General features: G+C 38.4%; 1 protein-coding gene across 7 annotated transcripts in view; it reads left to right on the plus strand.

The window, feature by feature from the left end:
- KDM5B (lysine demethylase 5B) overlaps positions 1-13,743 on the plus strand; it is a 76,478-nt gene that overhangs the window by 26,707 nt on the left and 36,028 nt on the right. For all 7 annotated transcript variants that reach the window (XM_060125819.1, XM_060125844.1, XM_060125827.1 and 4 more), the window contains exon 4: positions 453-623. In XM_060125819.1, coding sequence (XP_059981802.1) covers positions 453-623 — 171 coding nt within the window. The remainder of the gene's footprint in view (positions 1-452; positions 624-13,743) is intronic.

Consider the following 13,743-nt stretch of genomic DNA (forward strand, 5'->3'; position numbering starts at 1 on the left):
GTAATTTTTAAACTTCGTAATGGTCCTCTTAGATATTCCTGTCTGTTATATTGTAGACAAGACAACAGAGGCTTTCAGTGTCCAAGTTGACCAACTGAAAAGGCAGAGTTATAATTCTATATCTTAAAGTTCATTTCAGTCTAAAGCCTGCATTATTTCCACCAGACATGCTGCCGTTCTTGCTACTCCTCAGTTTACTAGAATCTTTTCTTTATCAGAGATTTCATTGCTAATTTAATTCTTCCTCATGGAAAATCTTGGCTGCTTTGGGGAACTGAGAAGTAGCTTTTGGAGGGGTACAAAAAGTTTATGGAATATGCTGTTAAAAGCAGTGTTTAAAATTTCTAGTTTAAAATTAATAGTGCATATATATATATATTTTACTTGGAAAATGTATTTTTAAAAGATGACCACAGCCAAAAACTAATTTCCTTTGCTGTTTTATTTAACAGTTAGTTGCAGAGGAAGGTGGATTTGCAGTTGTTTGCAAGGATAGAAAATGGACCAAAATTGCCACCAAGATGGGGTTTGCTCCTGGCAAAGCTGTGGGCTCCCATATCAGAGGGCATTATGAGCGAATTCTCAACCCCTACAACTTATTCCTGTCTGGAGACAGTTTGAGGGTGAGTGGGGCTAGCCTTAACCTGTTTTATTTCACTGCTTATTGGCACATGGTCTTCGGGAGGAATGAAAAAGCCTTGATTATGGGTGGAAGACTTGCTTGGAAGACTTTTGTTTTATGGATTTTTTTCCTCCAATGTTTTAGTTCTGTTTTGAGAGCAACCATACTAAGAAGGTTTGGAGTGAATAAGGGTACAGAGGAAATATTCTTTTGTTATCAAAAACTGAAATCTGTATTAACTTTGCTATAGATGTTCCTTTCTTACAGCAGTTGGTTATTACCTACTTGTTGCGGCTTATGCTTTTGCATTTGCTTAGTGTTTAAAGTGTATTCCTGGTTGTCACATGAAAATACAACATGTGAAATAACTTGCCTGCCTGCTCTCTTTTGCCAGCTGAGGTCTCTGAGGTCTCCAAGGAGATTTTCATAGAATGTTGACATTGGTAGAGAGTAGGGGACTCAGTAATGCTGGACAGCTCATGGAGCCCTCTGCTAATAGTTCGTATGTAACTGTGTTTGTTTCCTTACAAAGGTGGTATTTGCCAAATTATTCAGATAAAAACATTTGTTCTAATTAAAAGCAAAACAATATTATAAAAACTTCCCACTTATTTTAGGCCCTGGTAGAAAGCAGAATGTCATAATTGTTTACACCCTTTGAGATATTCTACACTAGAGCAGTGAGCCCTGTAATTTTAGAAATTGTTACTGTGCTATAGAGAGGGAGGAAGATCACAGCATAGTTTCCGAGGGTAAACCTGCTAATCAAAACTCTGTCTTGATACAGACATACCATCTGGAATGCTTAAATCCTATAGGTTTTCGTAGCATTGTGTTTTTCTTTTCTCTCTCCCTTGATTCCAGGTGGGCTTTCTTTTTAGCCTAGAAAGTGTGACTAATACTCAGAAACTTGTTTAAAGAAATGTGCACTGTGTGAATGTTTAGTGAACCCATGGATGAAATTGTTTAAAATGTTGTATATGGAGCCTTTATGTCTCTGTTTTATAGTCAGATCTACATACAGTTGCCCACAATAGATTTTCTCCTTTGAACCTTCTTATCTCGGTGTAGAAGTTAGAAGAATAAAGGGAGAGAGAGAGTCTCTCTGCTTTATGGGTTTAGAAATAGCTCGTCTGTATACTTAGAGAGGCCCTAAGTTTCATAGTTGAAAAGTGGGTAAGCATTTATACAATCATAGTCTGAAAGGAACAGGTATTCAAAGATACCGTTTACAAACATTACATCTACAACACAGATAAATATCTGTTGAAGGGCCTACTGATACATGTTCACTGTGGAAAGTATAAAAACAAAGGAAAGTATGATGAAAATAAATCCCTTCTAATCCTCTCATCTGTTTTTTCTTTCAAGGCTATTTTTATGCACATATACACAAATTGGAAGTGTATTCTTTACATATACAGTATTTTTCCTGCTTAACGTGTCAGTGTATATTTTTGAAGATACAGGTCTTTTGGTTTTTTTTTTCAATTTATTTATTTTTGGCTGTGTTGGGTCTTCGTTGCTGCGTGCAGGCTTTCTCTAGTTGTGAAGAGCTGGGGCTACTCTTCGTTGAGGTACTCAGGCTTCTGGTTGCGGTGGCTTCTCTTTTGCAGAGCATGGGCTCTAGGCATTCGGGCTTCAGTAGTGGCAGCACACGGGCTCAGTAGTTGTGACGCACGGGCTTAGTTGCTCCACAGCATGTGGGATCTTCCCAGACCAGGGCTCGAACCCGTGTCCCCTGGATTGGCAGGCGGATTCTTAACCATTGTACCACCAGGGAAGCCTGAAGATACAGATTTTAATGACTCTGTGTCATTCCATTTTTATACCCAGAACTTGATTTGATTTCTCCTGTTGCTGAATTCTTTTTTTCTTTTTGGAATTTTATTTTATTTTTTATACAGCAGGTTCTCATTAGTTATCTATTTTATACGTATTAGTGTATATATGTCAATCCTAATCTCCCAGTTCATCCCACCACCATCACCCTATCCCGCCACTTTCCCCCCTTGGTGTCCATACGTTTGTTCTCTACATCTGTATCTCAATTTCTGCCCTGCAAACCGGTTCATCCGTACCATTTTTCTAGGTTCCACATATATGCGTTAATATACTATATTTGTTTTTCTCTGTCTGACTCACTTCACTCTGTATGACAGTCTCTAGATCCATCCACGTCTCTACAAATGACCCAATTTCACTCCTTTTTATGGCTGGGTAATACTCCATTGTATATATGTACAACATCTTCTTTATCCATTCGTCTGTCAATGGGCATTTAGTTTGCTTCCATGACCTGGCTATTGTAAATAGTGCTACAATGAACATTGGGGTGTAATGAACATAGGGGTCTTTTTGAATTATGGTTTTCTCTGGGTATATGCCCAGTAGTGGGATTGCTGGGTAGTATGGTGATTCTATTTTTAGTTTTTTAAGGAACCTCCATACTGTTCTACATAGTGGCTGTATCAATTTACTTTCCCACAACAGTGCAAGAGGGTTCCCTTTTCTCCACACCCTCTCCAGCATTTGTTATTTGTAGATTTTCTGATGATGCCCATTCTTAACTGGTGTGAGGTGATAACCTCATTGTAATTTTGATTTGCATTTCTCTAATTATTAGTGATGTTGAGCAGATTTTCATGTGCTTCTTGGCCATCTGTATGTCTTCTTTGGAGAAATGTCTGTTTAGGTCTTCTGCCCATTTTTGGATTGGGTTGTTTGCTTTTTTAATATTGAGCTGCAAGAGCTGTTTATATATTTTGGATATTAATCCTTTGTCCGTTGATTCGTTTGCAAATATTTTCTCCCATTCTGAGGGTTGTCTTTTTGTCTTGTTTGTAGTTTACTTTGCTGTGCAAAAGCTTTTAAGTTTCATTAGGTCCCATTTGTTTCTTATTGGTTTTATTTCCATTACTCTAGGAGGTGGATCAAAAAAGATGTTGCTGTGATTTATGTCAAAGAGTGTTCCTCCTTTGTTTTCCTCTAAGAGTTTTATACTGTCTGGTCTTACATTTAGCTCTCTAATCCATTTTGAGTTTATTTTTGTGTATGGTGTTAGGGAGTGTTCTAATTTCATTCTTTTACATATAGCTGTCCAGTTTTCCCAGCACCACTTATTGAAGAAACTGTCTTTTCTCCATTGTATATCCTTGCCTCCTTTGTCATAGATTAGTTAACCATAGGTGCATGTCTTTATCTCTGGGCTTTCTATCCTATTCCATTGATCTGTATTTCTGTTTTTATGCCAGTACCATATTGTCTTGATTACTGTAGCTTTGTAGTGTAGTCTGAAGTCAGGGAGTCTGATTCCTCCAGCTCCGTTTTTTCCCCTCAAGACTGCTTTGGCTATTCGGGGTCTTTTGTGTCTACATACAGATTTTAAGATTTTTTCTTCTAGCTGCGTAAAAACTGCCATTGGTAATTTGATAGGTATTGCATTGAATCTGTAGATTGCGTTGGGTAGTATAGTCATTTTCACAGTATCGTTTCTTCCAATCCAAGAACATGGTATATCTCTCCGTTTGTGTCATCTTTTTTTTTTTTTTTTTTTTTGCGGTACGCAGGCCTCTCACTGTTGTGGCCTCTCTCGTTGCACAGGCTCTGGATGCGCAGGCTCAGCGGCCATGGCTCACGGGCCCAGCCACTCCGTGGCCTGTGGGATCTTCCCGGACCGGGACACGAACCCGTGTCCCCTGCATCAGCAGGCAGACTCTCAACTACTGCGCCACCAGGGAAGCCCTGTTTGTGTCATCTTTGATTTCTTTCATCAGTGTCTTACAGTTTTCTGAATGCAGGTCTTTTACCCCCTTAGGAAGGTTTATTCCTAGATATTTTATTCTTTTTGTTACAATGGTAAATGGGATTGTTTCCTTAATTTCTCTTCCTGATCTTTCGTTGTTAATGTTAATGTATGCAAGAGATTTCTGTGCATTAATTTTGTATCCTGCAACTTTACCAAATTCATTGATTAGCTCTAGTAGTTTTTTGGTGGCATTTTTAGGATTCTCTATGTATAGTATCATGTTATCTGCAAACAGTGACAGTTTTACTTCTTCTTTTCCAATTTGTATTCCTTTTATTTCTTTTTCTTCTCTGATTGCCGTGGCTAGGGCTTCCAAAACGATGTTGAATAATAGTGATGAGAGTGGACATCCTTGTCTTGTTTCTGATCTTAGAGGAAATGCTTTCAGTTTTTCACCATTGAGAATGATGTTTGCTGTGGGTTTGTTGTATATGGCCTTTATTATGTTGAGGTAGGTTCCCTCTGTGCCCACTTTCTGGAGAATTTTTATCATAAATGGGTGTTGAATTTTGTCAGAAGCTTTTTCTGTATCTATTGAGATGATCATATGGTTTTTCTTCTTTAGTTGGTTAATATGGTGTATCACATTGATTGATTTGCATATACTGAAGAATCCTTGCATCCCTGGGATAAATCCCACTTGATCATGGTGTGTGATCCTTTTATTTTTTAATTTTTTTCCCAACTTCATTCATTTATTCTTTTATTCAGTGGTTGAACAAATATTTATTAAACATATATGTATGAAGACCCTGTTAAATAGTTTAAGCACTCTGGGGTGAATAGAGGCATCAACAGATACAATTCTGTCTTTATACAAGTTACAGTCCAAAGGGATGATTGTGCAATAACCAAACCATACAAATACATAATTACCAGCTGTGAGATCTTGTACCAGTTACTCAAGCATACTAAGGTTTAATTTCCTCATCTGTAAAATGTGTCATTAATAGTGTCAACATTATAGTGTTTTGTAGGGAAATGAAATGATAAAATGCATATAAGATACAACACAGTGCCTGACATATAGGTAGTGAAAACTACCTGTAAGTTTTCAACGAACAGTCACTATAGCATTCTGCATGTGAACACTAATGGAGAGTAAAGATATGGGACAAATTTTCCTTTTCTAATTCTTGTAAGGCCACATATCACGCATCCAGAGGAGCGCTGGGGACCCTCGTGGAGCCTTGTGTGAAAGATGGTGTTCTTCAGTTCACCTGCTCTTCCCGACTTTTATTCTTTTATTTTCTGTTGTTTTTTTTTTCACACACCCCACTGTATTTTATTTTTACAAGAGATAAATCAACTGATACCAAGCATTGTAAATGGATGACCACAACAGGAGCAACAATGATTGCAATTACCAAACACAAAACACACTCACACTATGTCATAATCTTGACATTCAGTTCAGGAATCCTCAACTGTAACAGCTCCTTTACTTTGCTGTGAAAATTGATTTGTATATTTTTTGTCTCTGAGTCCTTGTGGGATTTTTTTTTTATTCAAACAGAAAGTCATAAAAATTATAATCATCCTCATCAGTTCACTCAGTCCCATGTAATTAATTGTTTTTTCATATTGATCTTTTGTTAGCACTTTTATGAATTCATCAGTTTTCCGTTAGAGTTCTGAAAATGCTTATTCATTCAGTTCAGCAGTATAGTCAGTTACCAGAAACCTGTACTTGTCAGTCTTTTCCATGAATTCCTTGAAGGTGAAACCCTTTTATAGGAACATTTTTGGAAAAGCATCAGAGTACACCCAGAACTGTCTGTAAATGACAAAAGACTTAAAAATGACCACGGTTAAAGATTTGATGAAAGTTCATAATAATGCAATTGACAAGGAAATTTAGTTATTTGTGAGATGTACATTTTAAAGTAGTAACTAGAATTATGACTTATAACATTATACCAGAACATACAAGATTTTTAGAAATTTCATGTAATGTCTGAAACATTTATATTAACATATTTCCATACAAATAACCCAAAGAAAGTTTAGTATAAGTTGTTTCCTGTTTGTTTGTTTGTTTTCTTATACTGCAGGTTCTTATTAGTCATCAACTTTATACACATCAGTGTATACATGTCAATCCCAATTGCCCAATTCAGCACACCACCATCCCCACCCCACTGTGGTTTTCCCCCCTTGGTGTCCATACGTTTGTTCTCTGCATCTGTGTCTCAACTTCTGCCCTGCAAACCGGTTCATCTGTACCATTTTTCTAGGTTCCACATACATGTGTTAATATATGGTATTTGTTTTTCTCTTTCTGACTTACTTCACTCTGTATGACAGTCTCTAGGTCCATCCACGTCTCAACAAATGACTCAATTTCCTTTTTATGGCTGAGTAATATTCCATTGTATATATGTACCACAACTTCTTTATCCATTCATCTGTCGATGGGCATTTATGTTGCTTCCATGACCTGGCTATTGTAAATAGTGCTGCAGTGAACATTGGGGTGCATGTGTCTCTCTTTTTTTTTTTTTTCTGTATGCGGGCCTCTCACTGTTGTGACCTCTCCGGTTGCTGAGCACAGGCTCCGGATGCGCAGGCCCAGCGGCCATCGCTCACTGGCCTAGCCGCTCTGCGGCATGTGGGATCTTCCCGGACCAGGGCACGAACCCGTATCCCCTGCATCGGCAGGCGGACTCTCAACCAGTGCGCCACCAGGGAAGCCTGCATGTGTCTTTTTGAATTATGGTTTTCTCTGGGTATATGCCCAGTAGTGGGATTGCTGGATCATATGGTAATTTTATTTTTAGTTTTTTAAGGAACCTCCATACTGTTCTCCAGAGTGGCTGTATCAGTTTACATTCCAACCAACAGTGCAAGAGGGTTCCCTTTTCTCCACACCCTCTCCAGCATTTGTTGTTTGTAGATTTTCTGATGATGCCCATTCTAACTGGTTTGAGGTGATAACCTCATTGTAATTTTGATTTGCATTTCTCTAATAATTAGTGATGTTGAGCAGATTTTCATGTGCTTCTTGGCCATCTGTATGTCTTCTTTGGAGAAATGTCTATTTAGGTCCTCAGCCCATTTTTGGATTGGGTTGTTTGTTTCTTTAATATTGAGCTGCATGAGCTGTTTATATACTTTGAGATTAATCCTTTGTCCGTTGATTCATTTGCAAATATTTCTCCCATTCTGAGGGCTGTCTTTTCGTCTTGTTTATGGTTTCCTTTGCTGTGCAAAAGCTTTTAAGTTTCATTAGGTCCCATTTGTTTCTTTTTGTTTTTATTTCCATTACTCTAGGAGGTGGATCACAAAAGATCTTGCTGTGATTTATGTCAAAGAGTGTTCTTCTATGTTTTCCTCTAAGAGTTTTATAGTGTCTGGTCTTACATTTAGCTCTCTAATCCATTTTGAGTTTATTTTTGTGTATGGTGTTAGGGAGTGTTCTAATTTCATTCTTTTACATGTAGCTGTCCAGTTTTCCCAGCACCACTTATTGAAGAGACTGTCTTTTCTCCATTATATATCTTTGCCTCCTTTGTCATAGATTAGTTGACCATGGGTGTGTGGGTTTATCTCTGGGCGCTCTATCTTGTTCCATTGATCCATGTTTCTGTTTTTGTGCTAGTACCATATTGTCTTGATTACTGTAGCTTTGTAGTATAGTCTGAAGTCAGGGAAACTGATTCCTCCAGCTCCATTTTTTTCCCTCAGGACTGCTTTGGCTATTCGGGGTCTTTTGTGTCTCCATACAGATTTTAAGATGATTTGTCTAGTTGCGTAAAAAATGCCATTGGTAACTTGATAGGGATTTCATTGAATCTACTTTTGCAAAGCAAAGTAGATTGCTTTGGGTAGTATAGTCATTTTCACAATATTGATTCTTCCAATCCAGGAACATGGTATATCTCTCCATCTCTTGGTATCATCTTTAATTTCTTTGATCAGTGTCTTATAGTTTTCTGCATACAGATCTTTTGTCTCCCTAGGTAGGTTTATTCCTAGGTATTTTATTCTTTCTGTTGCAGTGGTAAATGGGAGTGTTTCCTTAATTCCTCTTTCTGGTCTTTCGTTGTTAATGTATAGGAATGCAAGAAATTTCTGTGCAAAACCAAATTCATTGATTAGCTCTAGTAGTTTTCTGGTGGCATTTCAGGATTCTCTATGTATAGTATCATGTCATCTGCAAAGAGTGACAGTTTTACTTCTTCTTTTCCAATTTGTATTCCTTTTATTTCTTTTTCTTCTCTGATTGCCGTAGCTAGGACTTCCAAAACGATGTTGAATAATAGTGGTGAGAGTGGGCATCCTTGTCTCGTTCCTGATCTTAGAGGAAATGCTTTCGGTTTTTCACCATTGAGAATGATGTTTGCTGTGGGTTTGTTGTATATGGCCTTTATTATGTTGAGGTAGGTTCCCTCTATGCCCACGTCCTGGAGCGTTTTTATCATAAATGGGTGTTGAGTTTTGTCAGAAGCTTTTTCTGCATCTATTGAGATGATCATATGGTTTTCCTTCTTTAGTTGGTTAATATGGTGTATCACATTGATTGATTTGCATATACTGAAGAATCCTTGCATCCCTGGGATAAATCCCACTTGATCATGGTGTATGATCCTTTTAATGTGTTGTTGGATTCTGTTTGCTAGTATTTTGTTGAGGATTTTTGCATCAATATTCATCAGTGATAATTGGTCTGTAATTTTCTTCTTTTGTAGTACCTTTGTCTGGTTTTAGTATCAGGGTGATGGTGACCTCACAGAATGAGTTTGGGAGTGTTCATTCCTCTGCAATTTTTGGAAGAGTTTGAGAAGGATGGATGGTAGCTCTTCTCAAAATGTTTGATAGAATTCACCTGTGAAGCCATCTGGTCCTGGACTTCTGTTTGTTGGAAGATTTTTAATCACAGTTTCAATTTTGTTACTTGTGATTGGTCTGTTCATATTTTCTGTTTCTTCCTGGTTCAGTCTTGGAAGGTTATACCTTTCTAAGAATTTGTCCATTTCTTCCAGGTTGTCCATTTTATTGGCATAGAGTTGCTTGTAGTAGTCTCTTAGGATGCTTTGTATTTCTGTGGTGTCTGTTGTAACTGCTCCTTTTTCATTTCTAATTTTATTGATTTGAGTCCTCTCCCTCTTTTTCTTGATGAGTCTGGCTAATGGTTTATCAATTTTGTTTATCTTCTCAAAGAACAAGCTTTTAGTTTTATTGATCTTTGCTGTTGTTTTTTTAAATTTCTATTTCATTTATTTCTGCTCTGATCTGTATGATTTCTTTTCTTCTGCTAACTTTGGGTTTTGTTTGTTCTTCTTTCTCTAATTCTTTAGATGTAAGCTTAGATTGTTTATTTGAGATTTTTCTTGTTTCTTGAGGTAGGCTTGTATTGCTGTAAACTTCCCTCTTAGAACTGCTTTTGCTGCATCCCATAGGTTTTGGATCCTCATGTTTTCATTGTCATTTGTCTCTAGGTATTTTGTGATGTCCTCTTTGATTTCTTCAGTGATCTCTTGGTTATTTAGTAACGTATTATTTAGCCTCCATGTGTTTGTGTTTTTTACGTCTTTTCCCCCTGTAATTGATTTTTTTAAAAAACAAATTTATTTATTTTATTTATTTAATTCTGGCTGCATTGGGTCTTCGTTGCTGGGCACGGGCTTTCTCTAGTTGCAGAGAGCTGGGGTTACTCTTCCTTGTGGTGTGTGGGCTTCTCACTGTGGTGGCTTCTCTTGTTGCAGAGCACAGGCTTTAGGTGTGAGCTTCAGTAGTTGTGGCACGCAGGCTCAGTAGTTGTGGCTCGCGGGATCTAGAGTGCAGGCTCATTAGTTGTGGCGCATGGGATTAGTTGCTCTGTGGCATGTGGGATCTTCCTGGCCAGGGCTCGAACCCATGTCCCCTGCATTGGCAGGCAGATTCTTAACCACTGTGCCACCAGGGAAACCCGCCTCTAATTGATTTCTAATCTCATAGCATTGTGGTCGGAAAACATGCTTGATATGATTTCAATTTTCTTAAATTTACCGAGGCTTGATTTGTGACCCAAGATGTGACCTATCCTGGAGAATGTTCTGTGTGCACCTGAGAAGAAAGTGTAATCTGCTGTTTTTGGATGGAATGTCCTATAAATATCAATTAAATCTATCTGGTCTATTGTGTCAATTCAAGCTTGTGTTTTCTTACTAACTTTCTGTCTGGATGATCTGTCCATTGGTGTAAGTAAGGTGTTAAAAGTCCCCCACTATTATTGTGTTACTGTTGATGTCCTCTTTTTTAAAAAATTTTTTTATTATTTTTTTTAAAGTTATTTATTTATTTATTTTGGGCTGTGTTGGGTCTTTGTTGCTGTGCGCAGGCAACGAAGTTGTGGTGAGCAGGGGCTGCTCTTGTTGAGGTGTGCATGCTTCTTATTGCAGTGGCTTCTCGTTGCGGAACACAAGCTCTAGGCGTGAGAGCTTCAGTAGTTGTGGCTCACGGGCTCTAGAATGCAGGGTCAGTAGTTGTGGTGCATGGGCTTAGTTGCTCCGCGGCATGTGGGATCTTCCGGACCAGGGCTCGAACCCGTGTCCCCTGCATTGGCAGGCGGATTCTTGACCACTGTGCCACCGGGGAAGTCCCTCCATTTCCTCTGTTATAGCTGTTAGCAGTTGTCTTATGCATTGAGGTGCTCCTATGCTGGGTGCATATATATTTATAATTGTTATATCTTCTTGGATTGATCCCTTGATCATTATGTAGTGTCCCTCCTTGTCTCTTATAACATTCTTTATTTGAAAGTCTATTTTATCTGATATGAGTATTGCTACTCCACTTTTCTTTTGATTTCCATTTGCCTGGAATATCTTTTTCCATCTGCTCACTTTCAGTCTGTATGTGTCCCTAGGTCTGAAGTGGGTCTCTTGTAGACAGCATATATATGGGTCTTGTTTTTGTATCCATTCAGCAAGCCTGTGTTTTTTGGTTGGAGCATTTAATCCATTAACGTTTAAGGTAATTGTCGATATGTATGTTCCTGTTACCATTTTCTTAATTGTTATGGGTTTGTTTTTGTAGGTCCTTTTCTTCTCTTGTGTTTCCCACTTAGAGAAGTTCCTTTAGCATTTGTTGTAGAGCTGGTTTTGTGGTGCTGAATTCTCTTAACATTTGCTTGTCTGTAAAACTTGATTTCTCTGTCAAATCTGAATGAGATCCTTGGCAGGTAAAGTAATCTTGGTTGTATGTTCTTCCCTTTCATCACTTTAAATATATCATGCCACTCCCTTCTGGCTTGTAGAGTTTCTGCTGAGGCATCAGCTGTTAACCATTCCCTTGTATGTTATTTGTCGTTTTTTCCTTGTTGCTTTCAATAATTTTTCTTTGCCTTTAATTTTTGTCAATTTGATTACTATGTGCCTCAGCGTGTTTCTCCTTGGGTTTATCCTGCCTGGGACTCGCTGCACTTCCTGGACTTGGGTGGCTATTTCCTTTCCCATGTCAGGGAATTTTTTGACTACAATCTCTTCAAATGTGTCTTGGGTCCCTTCTCTCTCTCTTCTCCTTCTGGGACCCCCTATAATGCAAATGTTGGTGTGATTAATGTTGTCCCAGAGGTCTCTTAGGCTGTCTTCATTTCTTTTCATTCTTTTTTCTTCATTCTGTTCCACAGCAGTGAATTCCACCATTCTGTTTTCCAGGTCATTTATCCATTCTTCTACCTCAGTTATTCTGATATTGATTCCTTCTAGTGTATTTTTGATTTCAGTTATTGTATTGTTCATCTCTGTTTGTTCTTTAATTCTTCTAGGTGTTTGTTCTTTAATTCTTCTAGGTCTTTGTTAAACATTTCTTGCATCTTCTTGATCTTTGCCTCCATTCTTTTTCCAAGGTCCTGGATCATCTTCACTATCATTATTCTGAATTCTTTTTCTGGAAGGTTGCCTATCTCCACTTCATTTAATTGTTTTTCTGCGGTTTTATTAGTTCCTTCATCTGGTACAAAGTACTCTGCCTTTTCATTTTGTTCATCCTTCTGTGAATGTCTCTTCTTGCTGAATTATTTGTGCATAAATTTTTATGCCCATTTCTGATTTTTGAAAATAATCCTTAGAGGAAAGGAGAATTAAAATACATATTTTTTTTAAAAAAGAATGGAAAACAGCAATGAGACACCACTACACACCATTAGAATGACCAATATTCAGAACATGACAACACCAAATGCTGGCGAGGATGTGGAGCAACAGGAACGTTTTTCCATTGCTGGTCGAATACAAAATGGAACTGCCACTTTGGAAGACAGTTGGGCAATTTCTTAGAAAACTAATAAACATGCTTTTATCATACAATGCAGCAATCACACTCCTTGGTATTTACCCAAAGGAGTTGCAAACTTATATCCACAGAGAAACCTGCACCTGGATATTTGTAGCAGGTTTGTTATTCATAATTGTCAAAAGTTGGAAGTAAGCAAGATGTCCTTTAGTAGGTGAATGGATAAACAAATTATGGTACAGCCAGATGATGGAGGCTAAAAAACAATGAGCTGTCAAGTCATGAGAGGACAAGAAGGAACCTTAAGTGCATTTTTTTTTTTTTAGGATTTATTTATTTGTTTTATTTATTTTTGGCTGCGTTGGGTCTTAGTTGTGGCATGCGGAATCCTTCGTTGTGGTGCGTGGGCTTCCCTCTAGTTGTGGTGTGCAGGTTTTTTTCTCTTCTCTAGTTGTGGCATGTGGGCTGTAGAGCGCGTGGGCTCTGTAGTTTGTGGTCCGCAGGCTCTAGTTGAGGTGTGTGAGCTCAGGAGTTGTGGCGCATGGGCTTAGTTGCCCCGCAGCATGTGGGATCTTGGTTCCCTGACCACTGATTGAGCCCACGTTCCCTGCATTGTAAGGTGAATTCTTTACCACTGGACCATCAGGGAAGTCCCAAGTGCATATTTTTATGAAAGTTAAAGAAGCCAATGTGAAAGGACTGCATGTACTGTATGATTCCAACTCAGTGGTATTCTGGAAAAGAACTATGGAGACGGTAAAAAGATCAGTGGTTGCAAGGGGCTGAGGGCAGGAGTGTAAGATGAATAGGCAGAGCACAGAGGATTGATAGGGCAGTGAAAGTACTCTAGATGATCCTCCACCTTTGTCCAAACTCATAGAATGTACAGCACCAAGAGTGAATCCTGATGTGTGAACTGTGGACTTTGGGTGATGTGTGAATGTAGGTTCATCAGTTGTAGCAAATGTTCTACTACTCTGGTGGGGGATGTTGATGATGGGAGAGGCTGTGCATGTGTGGGGACAGCTGGTGTATGGTAAATCTAGGTACCTTCCTCTCAACTAGGCTGTAAACCTAAAACTGCTCTTAAAGAATA

The sequence above is a fragment of the Lagenorhynchus albirostris genome, chromosome 2, assembly GCF_949774975.1.
Source record: "Lagenorhynchus albirostris chromosome 2, mLagAlb1.1, whole genome shotgun sequence".
Lineage (NCBI taxonomy): Eukaryota > Metazoa > Chordata > Mammalia > Artiodactyla > Delphinidae > Lagenorhynchus > Lagenorhynchus albirostris.